The 13,959-nt window shown below is 40.6% G+C and overlaps 2 protein-coding genes across 5 annotated transcripts in view; both read left to right on the forward strand.

Moving 5' to 3' along the window:
- Positions 1 to 13,959, forward strand: part of LOC101274335 (S-adenosyl-L-methionine-dependent tRNA 4-demethylwyosine synthase TYW1) — a 451,923-nt gene that overhangs the window by 156,167 nt on the left and 281,797 nt on the right. The gene's annotated exons all lie outside the window — the stretch shown is intronic.
- Positions 1 to 13,959, forward strand: part of TMEM248 (transmembrane protein 248) — a 32,337-nt gene that overhangs the window by 12,130 nt on the left and 6,248 nt on the right. For all 4 annotated transcript variants that reach the window (XM_033426284.2, XM_012532744.3, XM_033426286.2 and 1 more), the window contains exons 2-4: positions 7,294 to 7,470; positions 11,371 to 11,656; positions 13,334 to 13,484. In XM_033426284.2, coding sequence (XP_033282175.1) covers positions 7,312 to 7,470; positions 11,371 to 11,656; positions 13,334 to 13,484 — 596 coding nt within the window. In that variant the 5' untranslated portion in view covers positions 7,294 to 7,311. The remainder of the gene's footprint in view (positions 1 to 7,293; positions 7,471 to 11,370; positions 11,657 to 13,333; positions 13,485 to 13,959) is intronic.

A 13,959-nucleotide genomic window follows, 5' to 3' on the forward strand; every position in this document is an offset into this window, starting at 1 on the left:
CACACATTGTTCTAGAAAAAAGATGAGTGGACACATTCAGTTAATCTTATGGTACTAGAATGACTTAGTCATACTAGTCAAGGAGTATATACAGTCAAAGAGAGAATGATAATGGCTTATAATTTTTTTTATCTCACTTGTGAATAGGTGTGGAAATTCAGAATAAAATTTAGCAAACATAAGTCAGCAATGTAGTTTTAAAAGATCATGATTAAGTTTATCCAAAGAATGCAAATGTGAGTCATCGTGAAAAAAATGAATTAACATAGTTCCTTTTAACAAATTAAACGAGAAAAATTGTTCAGAGGTTGCAGATAAAGCATTCATTAAAGTGTAACATTTATAATGAAATTATCTTTGCAAACTTGAAGTAGAGGGTACTTTAACCTGGTGAGGAATTTCAGAAACCTTTAACCTATGCCATATTTAATAGTGAAGCATTAGAAGCATTTGCTTTAAAGCCAGGAATGAGGCAAGGATTCCTATTGTTGCCACTTCTAGTCATCAGTTCACTGAAGGTTCTAGTCAAAGTAGTAAGAAAAAGAAAAAACAATGAAATGTGTTGGAAAGAAACACTGTTATTGCTTGCAATACTTTATTTTTTTAATTTTTATTAGAGTACAGTTGATTTACAATGTTGCATTAGTTTCTGCTATACTACAGTGGGTTTTTTTTTAAATCTTTATTGGAGTATAATTGCTTCATAACACTGTGTTAGTTTCTGTTGTACACCACGGTGAATCAGCCATATGCATACACACGTCCCCATATCCCCTCCCTCTTGAGCCTCCCTCCCATCCTCCCTATCCCACCCCTCTAGGTCATCGCAAAGCACCGAGCTGATCTCGCTGTGCTATGCCGCTGCTTCCCACTAGCTAACTGTTTTACATTTGATAGTGTATATATGTCGATGCTACTCTCACTTCACCCCAGCTTCCCCCTCCCACCCCATGTCCTCAAGTCCATTCTCTAAGTCTACGTCTTTATTCCTGCCCTGCAACTGGGTTCATCAGTGCCTTTTTTTTTTTTTTAGATTCCATATATATGCGTTAGCATATGGTATTTGTTTTTCTGACTCACTTCATTCTGTATGACAGACTCCAGGTCCATCCACCTCACTACAAGTAACTCATTTCTCCTTATGGCTGAATAGTATTCCATTGTATATATGTGCCACATCTTCTTTATTCATTCATCTGTTGATAGACATTTAGGTTGGTTCCACGCCCTGGCTATTGTAAATAGTGCTGCAGTGGAACATTGTGGTACATGACTCTTTTTGAATTATGGTTTTCTCAGGGTATATGCCCAGTAGTGGGATTGCTGGGTCATATGGTAGTTCTGTTTTTAGTTTTTTAAGGAACCTCCATACTGTTCTCCATAGTGGCTGTATCAATTTACATTCCCACCAACAGTGCAAGAGGGTTCCCTTTTCACCACACCCTTTCCAGCATTTATTGTTTCTAGATTTTTTGATAATAACCATTCTGACTGGTGTGAGGTGATACCTCATTGTAGTTTTGATTTGCATTTCTCTAATAATTAGTGATGTTGAGTATCTTTTCATGTGCCTCTTGGCTATCTGTATGTCTTCCTTGGTGAAATTTAGACATTAAGGTCTTCGGCCCATTTTTTAACTGGATTGTTTGTTTTTTTGATATTGAGCTCCATGAGCTGTTTGTATATTTTGGAGATTAATCCTTTGTTGTTTCATTTGCAAATATTTTATCCCATTCTGAGGGTTGTCATTTTATCTTGTTTATGGTTTCCTTTGCTGTGCAAAAGCTTTTAAGTCCTATTTGTTTATTTTTGTTTTTATTTCCGTTACTCTAGGAGGTGGGTCAGAAAAGATCTTGCTGTGGTTTAGGTCAAAGAGTGTTTTTCCTATGTTTTCCTGTAAGAGTTATTGAAGAGGCTGTCTTTTCTCCATTGTATGTTCTTGCCTCCTTTGTCATAAATTAGGTGACCGTATGTGTGTGGGTTTATCTCTGGGCATTCTATCCTGTACCATTGATCTATATTTCTGTTTTTGTGCCAGTACCATACTGTCTTGATTACTGTAGGTTTGTGGTATAGTTTGAAGTTGGGGAGGCTGATTCCTCCAACTCCGTTTTTCTTTCTCAAGATTGCTTTGGCTATTTGGGCTCTTTAGTGTTTCCATACTAATTGTAAAATTTTTTGTTCTAATTCTGTGAAGAATGCCCTTGGTAGTGTTTTTTTTTGTTTTTTTTGTTTTTTGTGTTACGTGGGCCTCTCATTGTTGTGGCCTCTCCCGTTGCAGAGCACAGGCTCCGGACACGCAGGCTCAGCGGCCATGGCTCATGGGCCCAGCCGCTCCGCGGCACATGGGATCTTCCCAGATCAGGGCACGAACCTGTGTCCCCTGCATCGGCAGGCGGACTCTCAACCACTGCGCCACCAGGGAAGCCCCCCTTGGTAGTTTGATAGGGATTGCCTTGAATCTGTAGATTGCTTTGGGTAGTATAGTCACTTTCACAATATTGATTCTTCCAGTCCAAGAACATGGTATATCTCTCCATCTGTTTATGTCGTCTTTGATTTCTCTCATCAGTGTTTATAGTTTTCTGAATAAAGTCTTTTGCTTCCTTAGGCAGGTTTATTCCTAGGTAGTTTATTGTTTTTGTTGTAATGGTAAATGGGATTGTTTCCTTAATTTCTCTTTCTGATTTTTTGTTGTTGGCGTATAGGAATGCCAGAGATTTCTGTGCATTAATTTTGTATCCTGCAACCTTACCGAATTCATTGATTAGTTCTAGTAGTTTTCTGGTGACATCTTTAGGGTCTTCTATGTATAGTATCATGTCATCCACAAACAGTGACAGTTTTACTTCTTCTTTTCCAATTTGGATTCCTCTTATTTCTTTTTCTTCTCTGATTGCCATGGCCAGGACTTCCAAAACTATGTTGAATAATAGTGGCGAGAGTGGACATCCTTGTCTTATTCCTGATCTTAGTGGAAATGCTTTCAGTTTTCATTGAGTATGATGCTTTCTGTGGGTTTGTCATATATGGCCTTTATTATGTTGAGGTAGGTTCCCTCTATGCCAATTTTCTGGAGAGTTTTTATAATAAATGGGTGTTCAATTTTGTCAGAAGTTTTTTCTGCATCTATTGAGATGATCATATGGTTTTTTATTCCTTAATTTGTTAATGTGGTGTATCACATTGATTGATTTGAGTATATTGAAGAATCCTTGAATACCTGGGATAAATCCCACTTGATCATGGTGTATGATCCTTTTAATGTGTTATTGGATTCTGTTTGCTAGTATTTTGTTCAGGATTTTTGCATCTTTGTTCATCAGTGATACTGGTCTATAATTTTCTTTTTTTTAATTAATTTATTTTTGGCTTCATTGGGTCTTCATTGCTGCACATGGGCTTTCTCTAGTTGTGGCGAGTGGGGGCTACTCTCATTGCAGTGCGCAGGCTTCTCATTGTGGTGGCTTCTCTTGTTGCAGAGCACAGGCTCTAGGAGCATAGGCTTCAGTAGTTGCAGCACGGGGGCTCAGTAGTTGTGGTGCACGGGCTTAGTTGCTCCACGGCATGTGAGATCTTCCCAGACCAGGGCTCGAACCCGTATCCCCTGTATTGGCAGGCAGATTCTAAACCACTGCGCCACCAGGGAAGTCCCTATAATTTTCTTTTTTTGTAATATCTTTTTCTGGTTTTGGTATCTGGGAGATGGTGACTTTGTAGAATGAATTTGGGAGTGTTTCTCCCTCTGCAGTTTTTTGGAAGAGCTTGAGAAGGATCGGTGTTAGCTCTTTTCTAAATGTTTGATAGAATTCGCCTGTGAAGCCATCTCTTCCCGGACTTTTTTGTTTGTTGGAAGATTTTTAATTATTGTTTCAGTTTCATTACTTGTGATAGGTCTGCTTATAGTTTCTAATTCTTCCTGGTTCAGTCTTGGAAAATTGAACCTTTCCAAGAATTTGTCCATTTTTTTGTGGTTGTCCATTTTATTGACATAGTTGTTTGTAGTAGTCTCTTATAATCCTTTGTATTTCTGCAGTGTCAGTTGTGATTCCTCCTTTTTCATTTGTAATTTTATTGATTTGCATCGTCTCCCTTTTTTTCTTAGTCTGGCTAATGCTTTATCAATTTTGTTTATCTTAAAGAACCAGCTTTTAGTTTTATTGATCTTTGCTATTGTTTCCTTCATTTCTATTTCAGTTATTTCTGCTCTGATTTTTATGATTTCTTTCCTTCTACTGACTTTGGGTTTTCTTTGTTCTTCTTTCTCTAGTTGTTTTAAGTGTAGGGTTATATTGTTTATTTGAGAATTTTCTTGTTTCTTGAGGTGAGATTGAATTGCTACAAGCTTCCCTCTTAGAACTGCTTTTGCTGTATCCCATAGGTTTTGGGTCGTAGTGTTTTCATTGTCATTTGTTTCTATGTATTTTTTTATTTCTTCTTTGATTTCTTCAGTGATCTCTTGGTTATTTAGTAGCGCACTGTTTAGCCTCCATTTATTTGTGTTTTTTGCACTTTTTTTCCTGTAATTGATTTCCAATCTCATAGCATTGTGGTCAGAAAAGATGCTTGATACGATTTCAATTTTCTTAAATTTTCCGAGGCTTGATTTGTGACCCAAGAGGTGATCTGTCCTGGAGAATGTTCCATGTGCACTTGAGAAGAAAGTGTATTCTGCCACTTTTGGGTGGAATGTTCTATAAATATCAATTAAATCTATCTGGTCTATCGTGTCATTTAAAGCTTGTGTTTCCTTATTTATTTTCTGTTTGGACGATCTGTCCATTGGTGTAAGTGGGGTGTTAAAGTCCCCTACTATTATTGTGTTACTGTCGATTTCTCCTTTCTTGGTTGTTAGCATTTGCCTTATGCATTGAGGTGCTCCTCTGTTGGGTACCTATGTATTTATAATTGTTATATCTTCTCCTTGGATTGATCCTTTGATCATTATGTAGTGTCCCTCCTTATCTCTTGTAACAGCCTTTATTTTAAAGTCTATTTTATCAGATATGAGTATTGCTACTCCAGCTTTCTTTTGTTGTGCATTTGCATGGAATATCTTTTCCCATCCCTTCACACCTTCAGTCTGTATGTGTCCCTAGGTCTGAAGAAGGTCTTGTAGACAGCATATATATGGGTCTTATTTTTGTAGCCATTCAGCCAATCTGTGTCTTTTGGTTGGGGCACTTAATCCATTTACATTCAAGGTTATTATTGATATGTATGTTCCTATTACCATTTTCTTAATTGTTTTGAGTTTGTTTTTGTAGGTGCTTTTCTTCTCTTGTGTTTCCCACTTAGAGAAGTTCCTTTAGCATATGTTGTAAAGCTGGTTTGTTGTAAAGCTTGGAGTAGTTATATATGTCATTTTAAAAAAATTGGAAAAGGCTCAGTGTCTAAAATGTCAAAAAATTATTTTAAACATTAAGAAGACATAGACAAACATCCTACTGGTAAATGGCCAAAGATTCAGGCAGTTCACCTAGGAAGAATCTAAATGGCCGATAAAGAAGTAAAAGGATATTCTGTTTCAGGGAGCTGTAATTTAAAATAATGGTGAGATACAATTTCACATGATCTCGTTGGTCCAGATCCAAAAGATTGCCTTAGAATATCAAGCGTTGGCATGAATGTTGGGAAATGGAGCGAACCTTTTCCTTGCTGGGGGAAGTGTAAACTGGTATGACTTCCTCGGAGAGTCTGACAATATAAAGTCAAGTTGCAGACGGGCCTACTGGTGACCTCGTTGTGTTAGAACCACTCTTGTGCCTGCTCTGGTGCCCTTTGTGAGTGAAACAGTGGGAAGAACCCAGCTGGGCTTCTATGCCTGTGATAACTCAGCTGTGATACACTTGCATCCTATACAGCAGGTAAACCCAGTAGACTGAATCAACAGAGATAAATCTCAGAAACAGAATGTTGAGTCAAAGACTCTTGTGAAAACAAACAGGTACACAGCCTGGCTTGTTGCACGCGGTCGCCATTGGTTCTTAGGGGCTGTTGATGCATCTTCTTCTCTCTCAAATTTAAAAGCTGGCACAGATTTTTTAAATAGTTTTAGTGTTGTAGTCTGATCATGTATATAAGAGCTCATTACATGCCAGCTACTGTTCTGGGGACCAGGAGCCAGGGCCATAGCAGTGAGCAAGACTGGCAAAATGTCCGCTCTCTTGGAGCTCACAAATGAGGGGTGATAGACTATGAACAAGTAGAAACGTAACTAGACAGTGTGAAGGAAGTCAAGCAGGGTCCTGGGAGGCCGGGGCTGAGGGTGGTCAGGGAAGGCCTCTCTGAGGAACTGACTACTGAGCATAGACCTGCATTCTAAGAAGAGCAAGCATGTGGAAATTTGGGGCTAAAGCATTCCAGGCAGAGGTAAAAAGCCTGCAGATAGGACATGTTCAAAATTCCAAGAATAAAATACTTAGGAATAAGTTTAACAAAAGAAGTGCACACATATGCTTTGATAAATATAAAATATTAAAATAAATGAAAGAGAACGGAAATAAGTGGAAAGGCATCCCAGGTTCGTGGACTGGAAGATAATATTGTTAAAGTGGTGGTACTCCCCAGACTGATTTGTGGATTCAGTGTAATCCCTATCAAAGTCACAGCTGACTTCTTTGCAGAAATTGACAAGCTGATCCTGAAAAATAGCAAGGCCAGTGTGGCCAGCGGCCGGTGAATGAGGAGGGAATGTTGGTGGAGAGGTAGTCATAGAGGTTGGCGGGGCTTCTGGATCATGACACCCTGTGGGCCTTCACAGGAATCTCATGCCAGGTCCAGTGGGAAGCCTTAGGAGGGCTTTAAGCAGGGGAGTGATAAAATTCAGTACTTGTTGAGTGCCTACTCTCTGCCAGGTGCTGGGATGGCATGAGTATGGTGGTGAACAGGACAGAATGTTGAATAAATAGGATTCAGCTCTTCAGTGGTAGGAAATAAGAGTATCCTCAGTTTATTTTTGTACATGTTGGCATGTATTTGTGTCGTATTACTGACTTAAACATTTTCTTAAGTAATATGGAAGTAGCAAATGTTCATTAAAGAATAATTAGAAAATTCAAACTGAAAGAATGCCTATCTTTCAAGATCCTACCACTTGGAAATAATGACAGTTAGCATTTAGTGGTCTTCTATTTCCTTCTAGTCTTTTGAATGGATTTATGATCAGATAGTTCTCAAGTTCAATAACGAGTGACCTCCTCATCCCCCCAAACCGTCAAAGAAACAGAAGCGAGAGTCATAGGTTTTCTTTTGGCGAGTCAGTGGGTGAATCTTCTGATTCATTCCTTTCAGGTGGAGCTGATCAGAATAATGTTCAACATCAACCCCCTGGAGAACCTGAAGGTGTACATCAGCAGCCGGCCCCCCTTGGTGGTCTTTATGATCAGTGTAAGCGCCATGGCAATAGCTTTCCTGACCTTGGGCTATTTCTTCAAAATCAAGGAGATCAAGTCACCAGAAATGGCAGAGGTATAGTAAATTCTAAGTTCTCCTCTCAGACTGGCTGGACCTTTATAGAGTGGGAAAACACCTTTTGGCTCTCCATATACCTTTCTTTGGTTGTGACTTTTATCCCAGTGAGAAAGAGTAATATTTATTCAGAATTTTTGGTCTTGCATCTTGCTGTGGCTCACTTTGTTAGGAAATAACCTAGTCAGATAGTTATTGATTTAAATAATGCTACCAGCTTTAGTTAGACTGTTTCAGCAATGAAACATGTATTTTGGAAAATATATTTGCAAAATGTTTGTGTCAAGAAGATCAAGAACTAACTTCTTTGCTATTCATATTAAATTAGCTAACTACAATTTTTAAAAACTGTAAACATTTTTTTTTTTTTTTTTTTTTTTTTTTGCGGTACGCGGGCCTCTCACTGTTGTGGCCTCTCCCGTTGCGGAGCACAGGCTCCGGACGCGCAGGCCCAGCGGCCATGGCTCACAGGCCAAGCCGCTCCGCGGCATGTGGGATCTTCCCGGACCGGGGCACGAACCCGTGTCCCCTGCATCAGGAGGCGGACTCTCAACCACTGCGCCACCAGGGAAGCCAACATTTGTTATTTTAAAGCCATATATTGTCATGGAGTTTTATCAGCTGTACTGATAGCTTTTTCATTGGAGAAGAAGAAATTCTAAAGAAATTAGAAAGCAGGATCTTATTTCCAAAGATATTTGCCTTTTTCTTATCAAGGAAAGCTTCAGTAATCTACAAACTTGCCTTCTAGATTTTATTTTTTGGTCAATTTAAGTGAATTATTTGGGCGTTGCTCTTTAATCGCTAGTCTAGGCATATAATAATTTTTGAACAGTCATAATACAGATTTTAAAATATGTGTGTGGGACTTCCCTAGTGGCACAGTGGTTAAGACTCTGCCTGCCAGTGCAGGGGACACAGGTTCGAGCCCTGGTCTGGGAAGATCCCACATGCCACGGAGCAACTAAGCCCGTGTGCCACAACTACTGAGCCTGCGCTCTAGAGTTCACGAGCCACAACTATGGAGCCTGCATGCCACAACTACTGAAGCCCGCATGCTTAGAGCCTGTGCTCCGCAACAAGAGAAGCCACCACAGTGAGAAGTCCACACACCACAACAAAGAGTAGCCCCGGCTCACCACAACTAGAGAAAGCCTGCATGCAGCAACGAAGACCCAATGCAGCCAAAAATCAAAAATATCATAAAATAAATTTAAAAAGTGTTTCTGCATATCAGAAAACAATACAGTTGATAATCTTGTTTAATAGAGGTGAATAACAATATCCCTATTAATAAATTTATTTTATGCGTTAGAAATTATGCTGAATCAATGATATGGTGAATTTACTGGTGGATAAGTGTCTTTTAGGACAAATTAGTTCCCGTCTTAGATTCTGTGAGTGTCTTCTCTTACACTTTTTCTTCTTGGGTGTGTTCGTTGGTGAGAGTGGCCATGGGGGCGGGGATAGGGATTGCATTATTGTTGCATCGTGTGTGCCTTGTGATGAAGAGGAGAGTTTTGCTCAGTGTTACGGGGATTATGCTTCCTCTTGTGCTCTGTGGCATTCTAGATCATAGGTGATGTTAGCAAGAAGGGACCACCTTCCCACATTAAGTCTCTAATACAAAGTAACAAGTTTTAGCTATTTCTCCTGTGAAACCCTTCCAAAGAGTTTCTTACCAAGATACCTGCTGGCTGGCTTCATTCTCCCCCTTTTCTGACCCTGCCTGAATCTTTAAAGGTTATCGAAACAGGCTGTACCTACATTAGGGCTGAAAATGAACATTCTAGTCGCAACCAAAGTTCTTCAGCATCCTGGCATTGCTCTCCCTCAAAGCTCAAGTCCATGTTGAACACGCAGCCAAGATCAATGGTTAAGATGTAGCCCGGATAATTAGCCCTTAATCAAAATGGGGCCTGACATTGGCCTTGGCCAGCTGTTCAAAATGGACTCGAACTCTGCAGGAAAGCAGAGCTGCAGGATGCTGCAGAACTTTGATTATGATTAATTTAGTGATTTTATTTTCAAATGAGGATCCAAGGTGTATGGGGAAAGTTTGGTGCTGTGAATCAGAAAACAATTCTAAGTCTGCCTTCAACTCAGCTGGCATTGGAGAGTCCCTGATTTGCTCTGGGCCTCAGTTTCCTCATGTCTGGAATAGGAAGGGGTGAGACTAGGATGTTCATTTTCAGCCCTAATGTTCTTTAATGGTCTGCTGAGTTTGTAGGTGTCAGGGAAAATGTAATTTGAAATATCTGGTTGCCTTCTTACTAAATGCCAGATACTGATAAACTGAGGCTATAAAGGTAGACCTGACTGGTTAGGGATTACTCCGAATGGCATTTTTAATCAATGTTAGAATTACTCAAAATGTAACTTGGGGCTTCCCTGGTGGCACAGTGGTTAAGAATCTGCTTGCCAATGCAAGGGACATGGGTTCGAGCCCTGGTCCGGGAAGATCCCACATGCCGTGGAGCAACTAAGCCCATGTGCCACAACTACTGAGCCTGTGCTCAAGAGCCTGCAAGCCACAACTACTGAGCCCATGTGCCACAACTACTGAAGCCTGCCTGCCTAGAGCCCGTGCTCCGCAACAAGAGAAGCCACGACAGTGAGAAGCCCGCATACCACAACAAAGAGTAGCCCCCTCTCGCCGCAACTAGAGAAAGCCTGTGTGCAGCAACGAAGACCCAATGCAGCCAAAAATAAAAACAAATTTTTTTAAAAAATGTAACTTGGGGCTTCCCTGGTGGCGCACTTGTTAAGAATCTGCCTGCCAATGCAGGGGACACGGGTTTGAGCCCTGGTCCGGGAAGATTCCACATGCCGTGGAGCAACTAAGCCCATGCGCCACAACTACTGAGCCTGTACTCTGGAGCCCACGAGCCACAACTAGTGAAGCCCACATGCCTAGAACCCATGCTCCGCAACAAGAGAAGCCACTGCAATGAGAAGCCTGCGCACTTCAATGAAGAGTAGCCCCCGCTCGCCGCAACTAGAGAAAGCCTGCATGCAGCAATGATGACCCAGCGCAGCCAAAAATAAAATGAATAAATAAATTTATTTTTAAAAAATGTAACTTGGTTTGTCTTCACCTTTGGCACCTTTTTGTAGATAATGTTGCTTGGGAGAAAGAAGTTGTATGTAACAGCCTCAGTTGATTTGTTATTGCTATTTTAGCCTGAGTTCATCTTTGGGTGTCTGCTAAAACTAAAAACACACACCCTGGTGGGTACTTTGTTGGTGTCAGTTTTAAAACTGCTTATAATTTAAACCATCAGTACAGATATTAAGAGAAGCCTGAAAACATCTTTTCTCCTCCCTTTTGAAATTGTTCCTGTTCTAAAGTGGCATCCAAAGTCCACGACGAGGGGGGAAAGTACCACACGAGTGTTGGTAGTTACTGCAGTTTTGCGTTCCCAAGACAGAAAGCAAGGTGTAGAAAATTGACCTTATGAGAAAATATTTTAAGGCGGCCTTAATTTTTAAAAAATAACTAATTGTAACTGCTAAATGAGTTTGGATTAATACTTTTAATATTTTACTGCTTTTGTTCAATCTTTCTTTTCAAGCTTGATTCTGAGGCTAGATCATTTCCTGTAAGTTTAATACCCTTTTTTTCTTTACATATTTTCCTAAGTTGGCTTAATCTCACAGTGTAATAGCTCATGCCAATGAAGAGTTTATATTTTAGATTTTGAATGTGAGAGTGGTTGAAAAACCACACTATTACGCCAGCACAAGAGGCTGAATGCTGTGTTGTTGTATTTTGAAGGACTGACTCTGAGGCATGGTCCCCCTGTTGTGTGATGCCACACCGTGGGTTGTGACTGTCACTGCACTGGCAGCACTTTCAGTCGGCTCAGGCTTGTTTTCCTCTCTCTCGTTTTACTGAAGGATTGGAATACCTTTCTGCTGCGGTTTAATGATTTGGACTTGTGCGTATCAGAGAATGAAACACTAAAGCATCTCACAAACGACACCACAGCTCTGGAAAGCACAGTGACCAGCGGCCAGGCCAGGATGTCCACCCAGTCCCCACAGTCCCTGGAGGATTCAGGCCCAGTGAACATCTCAGTTGCAATCACACTAACCCTGGACCCACTCAAACCCTTTGGCGGGTACTCTCGCAACGTCACCCATCTGTACTCGACCGTTCTCGGGCATCAGATTGGACTCTCAGGTATGTGAGTGTTAGCCACTTCTCTCCAGGCTTTCTCAGGTAACAGCTGTTACAACACAGAGCATTAGAGTGTACGGTTTTACTCATCAGACTGTTTTTTATTTTTTGTATATGTCTTCCCTTTTGTTGAGTTTGAACTAAACGAAGCCAAGAAGGGACCATTTCTACTACATCTTCACCTATTAAAGTGTTTGGTATGCAGTAGGCTCTCAATAAAAGCCCATAAGAGTAGGAGACTGGGAAAAAATTATAAGGCCTATTTCTGGTCTTAATATTTAAAAACACACATTTTAAAATTTTTGAGTTTTTATTTTTCTTTAATTTTATTGAAGTATAGTTGATTTACAATGTTGTTAATTTCTGTACAGCACAGTGACTCAGTTATACATATTCTTCATATTCTTTTCCATTATGGTTTGTTAGAGGATATTGAATATGGTTCCCTGTGCAGGACCTTGTTTATCCATCCTGTATATAATAGTTTGCCTCTGCTAATCCCAATTCCCAATCCATCCCTCCCCCACCAGCCCACCCCCTGGCAACCACAAGTCTGCTCTCTATATCTGTGAGTCTGTTAAAAACACCAACTTTTTATTCTGGCTCATCATTTTGGAGTTTTCAGTACATACTACAGATATTGCTACTAGTCTTAAAATTTTGTGAATGCACTGGGCTAAGAACTAGAAAAAGCCTGGTCTCTTCCCTTTGGAATTTTGGGATAAGGAAGAGACAAGCGTAATGTGAGTTAATATTCATCAAGCACTTAAAATAGTTCCTGGCACAAAGGAAATGCTATATAAATGCTTGTTAAATAATATTAAAAATAAACACTTATGGAACATTGAGCACTGCCCTTGGACTAGTGCTAAACCCATGACAGACTGTAGGTGATTCAGGTGATTGTAGGTGATTTAGGAGAAGGTTGGAAAGTAGAAGCTGGAATAATCAGGAAAGGCTTTGTGCCAGAGGCTTGGGCCTTGGAAGAATCATCTTTGGTTTGGTTACCAAGAACCTTTTAAAGTCCTTGAAGGAACTTGGGAGTGCCTGCCAGCCTCCTGTTGGCTGTACCAGGTGAGAGCTGTTCCCATGTAAGGAGGTAAGGGCGACATCTGGGTTTTCCACGTAGCAAGTGGACCTTTTTCTTCCGCTGTGATGTTCGAATACCTTATTCATTTACGCTTCATCACTCACCTGTCTCATGACCTTTCTTAAGTCTGTTCAGCCGTCTGATCCTCAGTCTACTCGTTTGTAAAGGGGAACAGTAACACTTCTTCGGTCATGTTCTTAGGATAGTGGTACATCTTAAGTGAAGTAGTACATATAAAAGCAGTTTGAAAATGGTAAGAGTGCTGTATGAAAGCTGTAACAATGGTGATGACTTACCCAGCCCCAGCCTTCCCACTGAGGCATGGCCTGGGCCCTTGCGTGGCAACTCCAGGCCTTGGCTGAAGGTGACCCCTCTCCGTTTGCCATTTTGTGGCTCTGCCAGGTGAGCAGGCCTCAGTCTGGCTCGGAACTGCTGTTATTCCTGAAACCCCACAAAAGCAGGGGTCCCAGTTCAGTGGGCTGATAGGTGATTCCTGGGTGGGTTTGATGTCAGGATTCATTCAGATTCCAGAGAATAATAAATGTATGAATTCTCGCTTTACTTACCAAAAAACCAATTTCTCTTTCCAGGCAGAGAAGCCCACGAGGAGATAAACATTACCTTTACCCTGCCCACAGCCTGGAGCTCGGACGACTGTGCCCTTCACGGCCACTGTGAGCAGGTGGTGTTCACAGCCTGCATGACCCTCACAGCCCACCCTGGCGTGTTCCCTGTCACTGTGTAAGTACTTTCCTGACCCCATAAGAAGCTCCATTTACTGTAAACGTGACTGGGATGCCTGAGCAAATTCTCAGGACAGCTTGCCTCGTGTTACTTTGTAGAATTGTCATTACTGGGACCTGTCTTTAAGATTGTTTCAGTTTAATTTTGGTTTTCTAAAGGTAAAACTTCTGCATAGAAGTATCAGAGGGTTAGTGTTTCAACAAGGTTGTGAAAGCATCTGGTTGCTGTGTGTAAGTTTTAGGTGGCCTTTCCTGTTGGTAGAAGAAGCCACAGGAAAGATGAATAAGAGCTGATCCTGTGACCATAATGACATTTAAGTCTCCTGAAAGATAAAGGTTTTGTTCGTCTCCATTATCCAGGAAGAGTTATTTTTTAAATTGATAGTATAAATTGAACGTTATTTTCCGTGATATAGTTACTGTTTCTGAAACTTTTGCTTCATATATATATATATATTTATTTATTTATTTAT

The sequence above is a fragment of the Orcinus orca genome, chromosome 16, assembly GCF_937001465.1.
Source record: "Orcinus orca chromosome 16, mOrcOrc1.1, whole genome shotgun sequence".
NCBI classification, from domain to species: Eukaryota; Metazoa; Chordata; class Mammalia; order Artiodactyla; family Delphinidae; genus Orcinus; species Orcinus orca.